The sequence below is a fragment of the Ammospiza caudacuta genome, chromosome 1 (genome assembly GCF_027887145.1).
Source record: "Ammospiza caudacuta isolate bAmmCau1 chromosome 1, bAmmCau1.pri, whole genome shotgun sequence".
Lineage (NCBI taxonomy): Eukaryota > Metazoa > Chordata > Aves > Passeriformes > Passerellidae > Ammospiza > Ammospiza caudacuta.
This window is the reverse complement of record NC_080593.1, coordinates 151314646-151328671: the sequence shown is the minus strand read 5'-3', so window position 1 is coordinate 151328671 and position 14026 is coordinate 151314646. Positions and strand designations below refer to the sequence as shown.

General features: G+C 44.1%; 1 protein-coding gene across 1 annotated transcript in view; it reads left to right on the top strand.

Annotated features, from left to right (window-relative positions):
- The window catches only part of SLC45A4 (solute carrier family 45 member 4), a 62519-nt gene extending 50134 nt beyond the window's left edge, over nt 1–12385 (top strand). The window contains exons 3-8 of the mRNA XM_058806187.1: nt 179–367; nt 2748–2927; nt 3038–4113; nt 4211–4310; nt 5305–5516; nt 6357–12385. Coding sequence (XP_058662170.1) covers nt 179–367; nt 2748–2927; nt 3038–4113; nt 4211–4310; nt 5305–5516; nt 6357–6707 — 2108 coding nt within the window. The 3' untranslated portion in view covers nt 6708–12385. The remainder of the gene's footprint in view (nt 1–178; nt 368–2747; nt 2928–3037; nt 4114–4210; nt 4311–5304; nt 5517–6356) is intronic.
- Nucleotides 12386–14026: the final 1641 nt, after the last annotated feature.

Sequence of the window (14026 nt, the reverse complement as noted above, 5' to 3'; positions counted from 1 at the left end):
TGCTTTCCTTAGCTGTTTTTTAACCATTGCTAAAGAATCTTAAGTTAGTTTTTAAGTTGGGAGAGAATTCACTGTAAATCAATTTACCCTTTTCAGTGCTGTAACAAAACTCCATATATAGAGTGAGATGTTTGGTGTGTACCACATAACCTTTCCATCATTTTTGTCTTCCTTTTAGGTCTTCCTGAACAATACTACAGCCTCACCTGGTTCCTCAGCCCTATCCTGGGCTTGATCTTCACTCCGCTCATAGGTTCGGCCAGTGACCGCTGCACGCTGAGCTGGGGCCGCCGGCGGCCTTTCATCCTTGCTCTCTGCATTGGTGTCCTCTTTGGAGTTGCACTTTTCCTTAATGGCTCTGTGATAGGTAAATAACAGGGAAATGCCCTCCATGCATCCCCTGCTAATGTACATGCTTTGAGATTTTAGTGCAGGAAGTAAAGATAATGTTCTGCAGTTGGTTTACCTCATATTTGATGTTAAAATCATGAGAAATCTCCACAACCCTGCACTTGAGCTCTGTCCATCTTGCCTGTTATTATTTGAATTCAGAGTTACAGCACTGTGCTGAGCATTGTGCAATCCTAGCTGTAACTGGTATTAATAACAATGTTATTAATACAATGGTTGCCAGAATAATGTTTGCAGTCGCTGAGACGAATTTGGTCGATCCTTGACATGGGAAAATTGTAGCAACCTGTTCACAGGGAAATGTTTCCTGTTGTGATCCATTTTCCCTTTAATGCATATCTGGCAACACATCCTGTTTCCAGCATTATTTCAAAAATTATCTTTTCACTTTTTCTTGTGCTTTTCTTAGACCCAGTATTGAAAAAGTCCAGAACACAGTTAATATTTGTTTATCAAAAACTATGTGGGAAAATAATTTTTCCTGAGCCCCCATCAAAGCTGGTAAAAATAGTTTCCCTTGAACATAGTTTACTACGAATTTAATCTACAATCTCTTTGTAAATTTATTGTAGGAGAGGTGACAGCAAGTATGTTTAGGAAAATGTTTACAAGATGATTGGACTGATGCAAACAAAAGGAACTTAGCACCTAATAACATCCTCTTGGCTCTCTTTTATGGGGTTAGATGCAGCTCTATTGTGAAACAGGTCTACTAATTGAGGGAAATGAGTGGAATGTTACCTTGGCTCAGCCTGTTAAAGCCAGACTGGAATACCATATGATTGGCTTCAATTCTCTGCAAACTGCAGTGGATAAACTATTCAAATAGATGACATTTAGTTTATGCTTTTTTAATTTATCCAAACAATAAATATTATTTATTTGAATTGTTATCATATGGCATGGTCCTGGGGTGACTGTATGGTTTGATATCAATTGTATTTAGTTGTCATCAATTGTATTGAGTTGTTGTGTCTCCAAGACTTACTCCTCTTCCTCCAGATGTTTGCAGGATGTTAGGCTGGAACCCCCTTACAAGATTTTAAGTGATAAGAAGCTCTCAGTTCCACACAGTAGTTTAGATCAGGAGTTATTGATACTGGCAAGCAAACCTCAGGCTCTGTTTATAGGCTTATTTTGAAGCCTTTTAATAAATCAGCACAAAATATTGTAGATTTTTCTGCTTTGCTTGCCTATCCTCAATCTCCAGTTACTTGCAATTTGGGACAACAGGAGATGCTGCAAAAACTGTATCAGACCCTGTTTCATAATGTGGCCTCTGGCAGTAGGAGTCATAGGGAGAGGAACCAAAAGCACAGAGGTTGGCTAATCCCAGTTGTGATACAGCCCAGGAGAACACCTTACCCAGCTCCTGTTCTCTCCTGACCTGTTCAGGTTTCCAGCAGATCTGCAGCAGTGTTGGTGTTTTCTGCTGTAGGGTTCAGCTGAATGTGGAACATTTATAAATTTCTTTAGCCTTCAAAGAGCTTGGTATAAATGAGGATTCAATATGCAGGAATCAGCGCTTGAGATTTAGATGATTTTTGGTGCCTTAGCCAGTTCATCTCCTTCCACAGACATTTTAATCAGTTGCACTAATGGTTTTATCAGCCTCACATGTGTAACTTCTAAATCTCTGTGATTCGAGTAATTCGTGCTTTTGTCACTGGTTCATCTCATGACAAATTATCCAGTTCTGCACTAATGCTGCCTTTCTACTCAGGAGACAAAAAGCATTTCATCTTATGCTGTCAACACAAGCTGACTGATGCTTTTTGCAATGCAAAATACATCCATGTTGCTTCATCCTTAAAATTTTTGCTTATAAAAAGCAATCTAGAAAATAGGAATGTTTAAGAAAAGCAAAGAGAGTGATGAAGGGGTTAAATTTCACTTTATCCTGGTGTACTGTGACATTAAACATTGTGTGAGGAGTGCTGCCAGCAGTGCAGTTACCTGTGGATGTGTCTGACAGATGAAATATGTCATTTCGGATGCTCCCTCTACCACCATGGCTGTCTTTTATAAAAATAGCCTTCAGCATCTGAAGGAAAATACAAGGGATGAATATGAAATAATACCCAGTGCTCCCAGAGGTTTAAGAGATGCTTTATAAAATAACATTTTGATAAATTTCAGTCTTAAGAACATAAATCTGTCTGTGTCCCAGGCCTTCCATGATGCTGTGCCAAAGAGCTGAAATTGCCATTTTGCTCCCTAAAGAAGTTTTTGCAGTGAACATATTGGGTCACCTCTCTCTGAAGATGTTAAGTTTGTTCTTAGGAGTTTGCCCTTTTTAAGTGAGATGCTCAGACAGCTCTCCCATTTCTCCCCAGGTCTGGCTATTGGTGATGTCCCGGACAAGCAGCCCATTGGAATTGTTCTCACGGTGCTTGGGGTGGTGGTGTTGGACTTCTGCGCCGATGCCACCGAAGGGCCAATTCGGGCCTACCTGTTGGATGTGGTGGACAGTGAAGAACAAGACATGGCCCTGAACATCCATGCATTTTCAGCTGGTATGGAGTTAGCTGAGATGTTTTTGGCAGCTGTTCAGTCTTTCTGAAGACCAGGTCGTGGCTGAATTGATTATTCTTGAGCTCACTTCTTGCTTTTTTCTGTTCCACAGGTCTTGGAGGAGCAATTGGTTATATGTTAGGAGGGTTGGACTGGACACAGACCTTCTTGGGTAGCATTTTTAAATCTCAAGAGCAAGTCCTTTTTTTCTTTGCTGCCATTATTTTCTCTGTCTCCGTTGCTCTCCACCTTTTCAGCATTGAAGAAGAGCAATATAACCCTCAGCAGGACAGGATTGATGATGAAGGAGACACACTTTCCAGTGCCAAATTCAGTGGCAGTCTCCCCCCGCTGAATCGGCTGAATGTAATTAGTGAGGAAGAGCCCTATGGAGCTTCCATGTTCCATGATGAGGTTCAGTCGGAGCATGACCTCAATATGGAGTTCCTTGAGGTGAACATTGTGAGAAGCAAGAGTGACTCAGTTCTGCACATGCCTGATGCCACATTGGAAATTGAATCGGAGCTGCTTTTCCTGCATGATATAGAACCCTCCATTTTTCAGGATGCTTCATATCCAAACACTCCCCACAACACGAGCCAGGAGATCATGAAGTCCAAGCTCAACCACCTGTCTGCTTTCCTCAGGGAGAACGAGAAGGAGGAGGAAATGTTGCTTGATAATCGTTTAAATGAAGATAAAGTCCCAAACATCAACGGCTCCCTACCAAAGGAGTTCCTCAACGGCCACGCCAGAATAGGCATGAAGCAATCCAGCACTTCCAACTCGATGCGGCGGCGCCGGCACATGTTCTACCGGCAGCCCTCCTACACCTTCTCGTACTACGGCAAGATCGGCTCCCACCGGTACCGCTTCCGCCGCGCCAACGCCATCGTGCTCATCAAGTCCTCGCGCAGCATGAACGACATCTACGACATGCAGAAACGGCAGCGGCAGCGCTGCCGGCACCGCAACCAGAGCGGCACCACCAACTCCAGCGGCGACACAGAGAGCGAGGAGGGCGAGACCGAGACCACCGTCAGGCTCTTGTGGCTCTCCATGCTGAAGATGCCCAAGGAGCTGCTGAGGCTGTGCGTCTGCCACCTCCTGACCTGGTTTTCGATCATTGCTGAAGCTGTGTTCTATACGGATTTCATGGGACAGGTCATCTTCCAGGGTGATCCCAAGGTAGGAGCCGTTCCCATGGGCAGACCTGCTCAGAGTCCCTCATTTCTGAGATGTGATCAGTACAACAAAGTGGTGTTGGTGTCTGTGTTTGTTGCAGGCCCCTTCAAACTCGACTGAGCTGCACGCCTACAATGCTGGGGTTCAGATGGGATGCTGGGGGCTGGTGATTTATGCTGCTACTGCTGCTGTTTGTTCAGGTAAGAGACTGTGCAGTCACACAGTGGAATGCAACTCATGCATATATTTTTAAGGTAAAAGTGAATCATGGAATATTCTGAGCTAAAAGAGACCCACAAAGATCATGCAACTCCTTGCCCTCCTGAAATAGTGTTGCTTCAGTTGGTATCCACCTCCTTGTTTAAGGTAAAGGATATTTTGGAAAAGCATGTCTTGTGGTCATAAGGGGAAGGGCTTCTTTAAGAATCAATATTAAAAAGTTCCTCCAAATGTAGAGGTGGAAATATGAACAGATGGTTAAGTGGCATAAAGCACAAAATGAAATCAAAGGATATTCAGTGGCATTTAACAAGCCTTCAGGAAACTAATCTCAGGCTTGGTAGATTTAAGCATATGCAAGAGGGTTCTTGCAAAGACTGTTTTTAAATCAAAATTATAAATATGTATTTCTGAAAGTCATTCTGCAGATAATTTGCACTTCCAATAGACTCTGAAATTGAGAGTTTTTGCCAAAGTTAAATTCTGCCTTTTGCAGCACACAGCAGGCCATGTCTGCTCAGCTCAGTACTGTGGGGACTGGCTCTTTCTGAAGCAGGAACACATCCTGTTCCCAATGAGACCTGGGCTGTGCCGGTCAGACAGCCCAAATACGAGCATCCACCCCCTGAACAGGATATAGGGCTGCCATGGCCACATCAATCCCCTAAAATTTTAGTGAGTAAACTGATATTTAAGGGGAAATGGCTTCAAACTGAAAGAAAGTAGGTTTAGATTGGATACTGGGAAAAAATTCTTCCCTGTGAGGGTGGTGAGGCTCTGGCACAGGTTGCCCAGAAAGCTGTGGCTGCCCCATCCCTGAAAGTGTTCAGGGCCTGGTTGGATGGGGCTCGGAGCAACTTGGGATAGTGGAAGGTATCCCTGCCCACAGCAGGAGTGGTTGCAACTGGATGGTCTTTAAGGCCCCTTCCAACTCAAACCATTCCATGATTCCTGATTTATTCTTTATCTCTGCAGCCTTGTTGCAGAAATACTTGGACAACTATGACCTTAGCATAAAAGTGATCTACATCCTGGGCACGCTGGGCTTTTCCCTTGGCACTGCAGTGATGGCCATGTTCCCCAACGTGTACGTCACCATGATAATGATCAGCACGATGGGAATTGTCTCCATGAGCATCTCCTACTGCCCCTACGCGCTTCTGGGACAATACCATGAGATAAAACAGGTATGTGGAATATTTGGAGTATGTATGGGAAACAAGGGGAGAACATTCATGTTTCTCTTAGGATCATGGTGGCAAAATAGATTTGTTAAGTCCCATTATTGAAGATACCTGCTTGGCTGAGATGTGTGCCAAAGAATAGCAGGAGCTGGTGCTGAAATCAGATAGTCTTGGCATTGAGTTGGCTCAGAGGGGTTCACAATTGCTTTTTCCAATGCTGAGGTATAAAACAATCTGGGTGCATATGGCAGATGAAGACAAATTAAATTATTATTGGAGTAAATATTTGCTATATATCTAGTTGTTACTCCTGTCTTGATGTGGTATGGTAGTGTTACTCAGGTTTTTCAGTCTTAGATTTTGAAGTGAGTCTGGAAATACAGCTGTAATTTTGGGGATGCATAAAGCAAAACAATTCTGCTGGAAACAAGGATGGTTTTACTTCCCAACAGTGTCATTCCACTGTTCCATTTGGATTACAAACTACAGGAGGAACTTTTATTAGGAGTTCCTGAATTGCGCTTGGGAGGAGGATTCCTTGTTATAATCATAGAATTAATGTTTCATGTAACAACAAATGTTTCATGGAAAGTTGTTTTTACAAAACCTAATCTTGGAGCTGATGTGAGCTAGCAGTGACCCTGTCAATACCTGCCTCGTGCTGCAGGGTCCTGAGGAGGCTGTTGATGAGCAGATAAGGAGGCTCTGGAGTTGTGTCATGGTGCTGCACAAAGATGATGTGAAATTGACCATGGGGCTGAGAAATTTGAGGAAAGTTCTGGTGTTTAAGTATTGCTTTCATCCATTGTTTTACCTCCTACTACCTTTCTTATCTTCTTGCAGTACATTCACCACAGCCCTGGAAACTCCAAGCGAGGGTTTGGCATCGACTGCGCCATCCTGTCGTGTCAGGTTTACATCTCCCAGATCCTGGTGGCCTCCGCGCTCGGCGGCGTGGTGGACATGGTCGGCACGGTCAGAGTCATCCCCATGGTGGCTTCCGTGGGATCCTTCCTGGGGTTTTTGACAGCGACTTTCCTGGTGATTTACCCCGAAGTCAACGAAGAGCCAAAGGAAGAGCCCAAGGGCCTGGGTCCTGCCGAGGCGGCCGAGGGCGCGGAGAAGCCGACGGTGCTGAAGCTGACGCGCAAAGGAGCCGCGGCGGCGGAGCCGGAGGGCGAGTCAGCCGTGTGAGGCCGCCGACACTTGCTCACCCACATTCCAAGGAGTGCAGGTGCAGGATCAAGAACTTTTGTTGTGTTTTTTTTTTTTTTTCAGGAAAGCAAATTAGGACCTTCACTACTTGTAGCTAAAATTTGCAGAAGAAAAGGCAGTTTCATGCAAAATTGTAAATGAAATTCTGTAGTCCTTCCTCTAGGTTTGAGCAGGTCGCTCTGATGCTAATTGCTTTCTCTACAACTTAGAAATGTCATTTCTGAACACTTTTTTATTAAGAATACATTTAGATTTCAAATAAGTTTTATTAATCTGCATGAGACTCACAGTGTATACAATTAGCAGTTAGAAAAATTAAGTTTTCAGCTGTTTTTAAACTAACAGAAAATGGAAGCTATCTCGACCTATAGTCTCTTGCCATTTTTTTGTCTGAACATTTCAGATTTCACTATGCTTAGACATCAATCGATTTTTTTCATGAGCATGATATTACTGGTCCGACAGCTACGTTAATTTTAGACTTCATGTTTTTCTTAGTGCAATTACTGCAGACTCCTTTTATTTGCAATTATTTTCAAGGAAAAAAAAAAAGCAATTACTGCAGTTTCTAAGAAACTGCCGTGAATTCTTTTAGTCATACTATTCACAACCACTCCCAAATCTGCTGCTTGTCAGGAGAGGGTGACACTGGGTGCTGGATGTGAGCTGTAGGTGGAAGGAGCAGCAGCTGGGAGAGGTGACCAGCACTCACAGGTTTCTTTATCACAAGTGCTGCATTTAATGAATGTCGTTGGAATACGCTGTGACAATTTTTAGCTGAGAGTTTCACATGCTGGTGTACTCGGGGGTTTTCTCAGCATTTAAACCTGATCATCTCTGGATGAAGCTGCCATGGAGAAGGGGCATCTCTGAGGGCAGCTTTGTGGAAGGGGGCATGCGGATTCTCTTCCATAGGGAAAGGAAGTCATTGATTAATTGCACTTTTTACAATCCTTTAACCTCCTGGCTGGGAATGCAGCAGCCAAGGTAAAGGCACGGGGTCAGTACAACAAGGAGAACCCAAGGCCTACCTCTGTCACTTTATGGCATAGTCTGGGTGTATAAAAATCTGTGTCAGAAACAGTTTTTAGGCCTTAAAATTCAAATGTTGCTGTTCCAGTCCCTGTGTTGGAGGAATTGTAGGCCAGAGCTCTTCTGAGCTGCCGTACCAATGTTGTCAGCACATCCTCCATGTCCCCTTCTGTGAGTCAGGACACAGCTGCAGCGCAAAGATACTTTTCTGGAAAGAGGTTCAAAGAGTTATGCTAACTTGGTTTAAAATAGGTTTGGATCATTATCCAGCAGCCATTTAAAGGAACTTTCAAAACTTGTGATTCACAAACTTCCGATTGTCATTTGTAAGACACGTTTGTGATGCTGTTGATTCATTTTGGCTTGGGCCCCCCAGGCTGCCTCAAACCGTGTGCTGGACAGGCAAACACAGCACGGTGTGAGATTCCTGCTGCCTCAAACTCCTCCTCCTCCAAGACTTGCAAATGCCTGTGTCAATCATGCTGCAATCCAGGCATTCAGACAAAGAAGCTATATTTCAATATGAAAAGCAGTTTTTAATGAATTACTTGAATTGTCAATGTTTTTGAGAAATGGATGTTTGGGTGTATTTGTAGGTGGCATCTGTGGGTTTCTCTGAAGGCTTCCAGTCAATGCCTATGGCCTCTGCTGTCAAGGGTGATGATGTTTTTAGGCTGGTGACATCACAGAGCACTGAAGTACATGTAATCACACAGGACTTGAGGTTGTGTTTGTTTTTCCAAGTGTCTTGAGGAAGTCTTTCTTTTTCTATGGTGAATATTTTTTATGTAGAACATGTACTGTGAACTGTGTTCAGCTAGGGGAGCAATACTACTGAAGAGTGTGAGACCTTACTGAAGAAAGCAGTTGTGAGAAATTCTGCCGTGAATTTTATCATCTCAGTTACATTTAATATATTCTGGTGATGTTCATGTGTGAGAGATAAGTGTTGTGTTTCACCCTAGAACTGGCATTCATGTAAGTTACATGCTGAGTTACACATTTTAAAGTGGCTTTAATATTTTAGTTTTGAAGCTCCTTGAAGATTCTGCTTTTGGTTAAATAACCGCTGTCAAGTATTCCTTATTTTAATCCCTACTGCTGGAAAGGTTCTTCAACAATTTAAAATCCTGCACCTTCTGACTGGTGCCAGCCTTACCTTTTTCCCAAGGGTTCCATGGACCAGCATGGATCAAATCTCCATTAGTCCACATGGCACTTTGTAAGCCAAGATCTCTTTCACTGCACCATCACACTGACCAAGTAGCTGCAGAGAGGGTGGAGAGGCTGAAGCTCCCTCTGACTTCAGATCCCACAGAGGGAACATGAAACCATTTTAGGAGTGAGCTCACCCATGTTTATGGAGCCTTCTCAGCCAGGGAAGGGCAAGGGCAGAGGAAGGACCTTTCATTTGGAACCCAGAGGCTTCAAGCAAAGGCAGGGCAGGGCCAGTTTTGTCACAGACAGCATTTGGCATGGCTTCATTTCTAAGAACTGGATGTTAAAATCTGTGTTTGGGAGTTGTTTATGGGGCTCATAGCACAGAAATATGCACATTGCCACAGCAGGAAGCTGATTTCACTCCCTGGTAAAGGCAAAGGAAATAATTATTCATTATAAATGTGCTGAAGTTTTTTGTAGTGTTGCCAGAAGAATTAATGTGGGGAGCCCCAGCCAAAGCATCTCCTCCTGTCCTTGGGTCAGCCTGGCAAACCCCCATGCTGGCTTCACCCAGTGAGGTGTCCCAGGGGCTTTTCCTTGGATGTGAAAGTCATCTTTTAGCCCCAGCACTGCTCAGTGTGGAGTGGGCAATGATTTATTTCGTCATCTGTCCCTGACCTTATCTTTTCATACAGAAATGATGTTTTCTTTTGGCCATAATTAAAGTAGTACAGTTTCATGTGTTTGTTGCAGAGCTTGTGGAAAGAGAAGTTTTAGGTGGCTTTTTTCATTATTCCTGGTGACAACTAACATCCTTTGTTTTGTTTGTATTCCTGTCTAGTTGAAGGACCATCAGTGTAGTAGGACTAAGGTTTAGGAGTTCAATTCTGTGTTGTTCAATACTATAAACAATTTTAACATGTTCTGCTGCAGTGCTGTATGCAGAGGCACTGCTGGGGTTGATCAGCTGCACATTTCAAGATGTTTCATGTGAAACCAGAGGAGCTTTAACTTTCACCCCTCAGAAAGGTGCAGTGTGGGTTTGGCCCTGTTGGGTTATTCCAGTCCAGTGAAATGTGTGCTGTTTGTGGACAGCAATTTCAGACTCCAGAAGCAATAATTTCTAAGTTTCTCTTAATTTCTCTTCCTGCTAGTTAGTTGACTTTCATAGAGATTTATTGCCTAAATAGGCTTTTAATAACACAAATATGGTGTTTTGCTGGTGCTGGCTGTGAGTAGCTGTGGAAAGATGGGGGTTGTTCATCATCAGGCGGAGGCCAGTAAATCCAGTGGAGGTTTGTGCTCTTGAAACACACAGTGTCCTTTCCCCTTTCATTTGGAGCCTTTCACTAGGCTCTGAAATATTCCCAGCACATCAATGCCAATGCTGGCACTCAGACCCCAGGATGGAACAGGCTGCATGAGGTTTTCCTCATAGGCAAGGACTGAGTCCTTCTTATCCCTCTCCCACCTCATCTGAACCCCCCAGCACTTGGACTGACAGCAGAACCACGGTGCTTTTTGCCAGGTACCTCATTAAAACCTGGTTTCCATCATTAAGAACATGGTCCAGGATCAGCTTGGCTTCCTCCAGCATCCACCATGAAAAGCGGGATTTTCCTGGCTGCCAGATCTCACAGCCATGCAGGTTGAGGTCACATCTGTGAGTAAAGGCAGAGAGGGTCACACTGTTCTGGGAGAGCTGGGACATCTGGGCAGGAGGGAAGCACAGGAGCAGGTGCTGAGATTTGGGGGTTTTAGGGATGTGTGTGTGTGTCTGTACCTCTGTGTTTTGACATTTCCAGACACACTGCTCAGGCCAAAATACCTTTGAGGGTTGTGTGTTGCTGTCACTGTTCTCCACAATGTTTTCAACTGAGTTCTTCCAGGTTTCCCTCATCCTAGTCTGATGCAAGACAAGCTCAGCTATAAATATGTATCCTATTGAAATGAACAAATGAACTCCTGCATGGTATTCCAAGCACATGTAGCAGCTTCAGCATCTGAAGTGTCTGTGGTGAAAGAGAAGTTGGTTTTCTTTGCAGCTGTTTTGTCCTCGTTTCCTTTGAATAGGCCAAATAAATGTAATGGACACCAAATATTGCACAGAAATGTTATGGATGACTGTGTGGAAGAAATACCAAATTTTATTTTTCTTTGCATAAACTTTATGGTTCCAGAGAGTTCTTTAGCTGTTTTCCTTCCTTAAATGAGAAAGCTGAACGTTTGTAAAGCACGTCACAAAATGGTCATTTGGAAAAATGGAGCTACCCAAAGCTTTTTCTCTTTGTCATGTTGCATCCAAAGGAGCTGCAGCAGCTCAAACACCAACTGGGGTTTGAATTTGAGGCTCAGCAGTTCAGAAACTGCCTTAGAAAACAAAAAAAGGCTCAATTCCTTTTCCTGGCATGGCCCTCACACCCAGTGATCTGCTCATTAAGGTGTTCCAGGTTTTCCTGTCTTTAAATTAAAATCACCTCCTGGAAAACCAGTTTAGTTTGCTTCCTCAGCCCAAGCAGCTTCACCTGAATTTCCACCTCAGCTTCCCTCACCCCTGGGAGTACCAGGGGTGCCCAGGAGGGACAAACACATCCCTCACCAAAAGAGAGAATCTGCTGTAATTAAAGGGCTTTTGATGCCCTTGCAACCTGCTAAAATTTTAAGGAAAATGCAGAGCATGGTTCAATTTGACCTGTTCTAGCACTTTAATTCTTAAATTTGGAAGTTTGGGGTGAAGCTCTGGGAGCATTTAATCAAACTTAGTGTCACCTTATTTACTGTGTACCTACTCAGTCCTTAGCAACAGCCAAATTGTAATAAATTACCCCAAAATCCAGACTTCTCTCTCAACAAATTGGCAGTTCCCAATGTGAATTTGTTTTGCCTGATGTAACATGAACACTAAGCCCTTGAAGTAGCCAAATGACCAGCTTATTTTAAATGCCTCGTATTACTAGAAAGCTGCATATAGGCATCTCATAGCGGGGAAAAAATTTAAAAAAAGAAAAAAAAAAGAAAAAAAGAGAATATTTAGTTCCTTTGTGAACTGGCCATATGACAACTACTTTTTTATCAACTTATTAAGTTGGGGCACTATAATAGCTCTTGCTGAGTTTAGCAATGTTTATAAGCATGTGTTAAACACATAATGTTGTTTTATGAGGAAAAAGGGATAAAGAAAAGTGATGTCACAGATGAATGTTTGAGTGCGTAGATGGCATAATGTATGTATGATTTTTATTTCTACACTGTTGAGCTTATTTTCTGTTTAAAGGTTAAAAAAATTGTTGCATGAGAACTGTTTTATTGTGTTCTGCACTTTCTGTTCTTTTTGTATAATCTTGATTTTTTTTTCATTTATGCATAGAAAAGAAAAAAATCAGTTTAGAAATATTCTACTCCACAAGACATTGTGTTCCAATCTGTTGTTCCGAAGTTCGATCTTAATAAACATTTCAGTAAGAGTTGGTGGCTCATGTCCCTGTGGTGTCTGTAGGGAAGGTGAGCAGAAGGACACCTGGTCCTGAGCTGTGCAAGGCAAATAACACTCACCTGCACCCCAGAGCTTCAGAGTATTTCCAAAAATGCTACAGCCAAACATTGCCTGGCCAGAGTGCAGGTGTTGCAATTCAGAGATGGTTCTGAACTCACCTTGCCAGGGTTCAGGTGTAACCCAGGAGACAGCACAGGTGGAGCAAAATGGGGATCCCTGGGGCAGGTGTGTGTCCCCAGCTCCAGGCTCTGCTCTGACAAAGGGTGGTGGCTGTCACACAGAATCCATCACCACTCATGCCATCATTGAAGAGCTGAGGGTCTCCCCAGTCACCTCTGAGTCTATGATTTAATAGCCACAAGCAGCTCCCAAATAATCAGTTCATATCCAAACTCATCAACCTCTGGGACTACTGACAACAAGAGGGGAAAGCTGGAGCCAGATCACAAACAGCAGCTGATAGGTAAACTTGCAGTGAAGAGCTCACTTGTCCCATTTGGTTTCTAGTTCCCTTGACAGATTTCATCTGTGATTCTTCCTAAAGGAAATTCCTCAGAACAAATATCAGTGGGCCTTGGTTCATTTTTCATAGAATCATCACAGAATCAATTACACTGGAAAATACCTTCAAGATTGAGTCCAGCCTATGACCAATCACCACCTTTGTTAAGTAGACCAGAGTGCTGAGTGTCACATCCAGTTTTTCCTTAAACAACTTGAGGAAAAGTGACTCCACCATCTCCCTGGGCACCCCTCTCAGTGCTTGGCAACCCTTTCCATGAAGAAAGTCTTCCTAATACTCAAACTAAACTTCCCCTAGTGCTAATTGAGGCTATTTCAGCTTGTCTTGTTCATAGGATGGACTTGATGACATCCAAGGTCTTTTCCAACATAGTTGATTCTGTGATTGTATGCTTGTGCCTCAGGAGGAGGCCAACACCCACCGGGCTACAACCTCCCGTCAGGGAGTTGTACAGAGTGACAGAGTCTTGCCTGAGCCTCCTTTCCTCCAGACTGAGAGCCCACAATCCCTCAGCTCCTCCTCACCAGGCTCGTGCTCCAGAGCTTTCCCAGTGCCATTTCCTGTCCCCAGACACGCTTCAGCAGTGCAATGTCTGTCTTGACATAAGGGGCAAACAATAGAAACAACACTCAGGGTGTGGCCTCCCCAGTGCCCAGCACAGAGGGACAGTCACCCCCTGGTCCTGCTGGCCACACCAGTGCTGACACAGAAGCCCAGGATGCCACCCTCCCCCTTGCCCACTTGGCCCACCCCAGCTCAGGTTTGGCCACTGTCAGCCAGCATCTCCAGGGCCTTTCCTGCTGGGCAGATTTGCAGCCACTCTGCCCCAGCCTGGGGCACTGCAGGGGCTTCTTGGGACACAAGGGCAGAACCCTTGCTCTGCTTGAACCTCACCCCACTGGTCTCACAGCACCCAGGCTGTAGAGCCTTGCAACTCTCCAGCACATCAACACTCCCACCCACCTTGTCATCACAATTTTACTGCCGAGGGTTCCCTCTATGACCTTGTCCACATCCACAGGACAGACACGGAACAGGACTGGGCCCAGGGGACACCACTAGTGACCTGACTGTTGTATTGCACTAAAT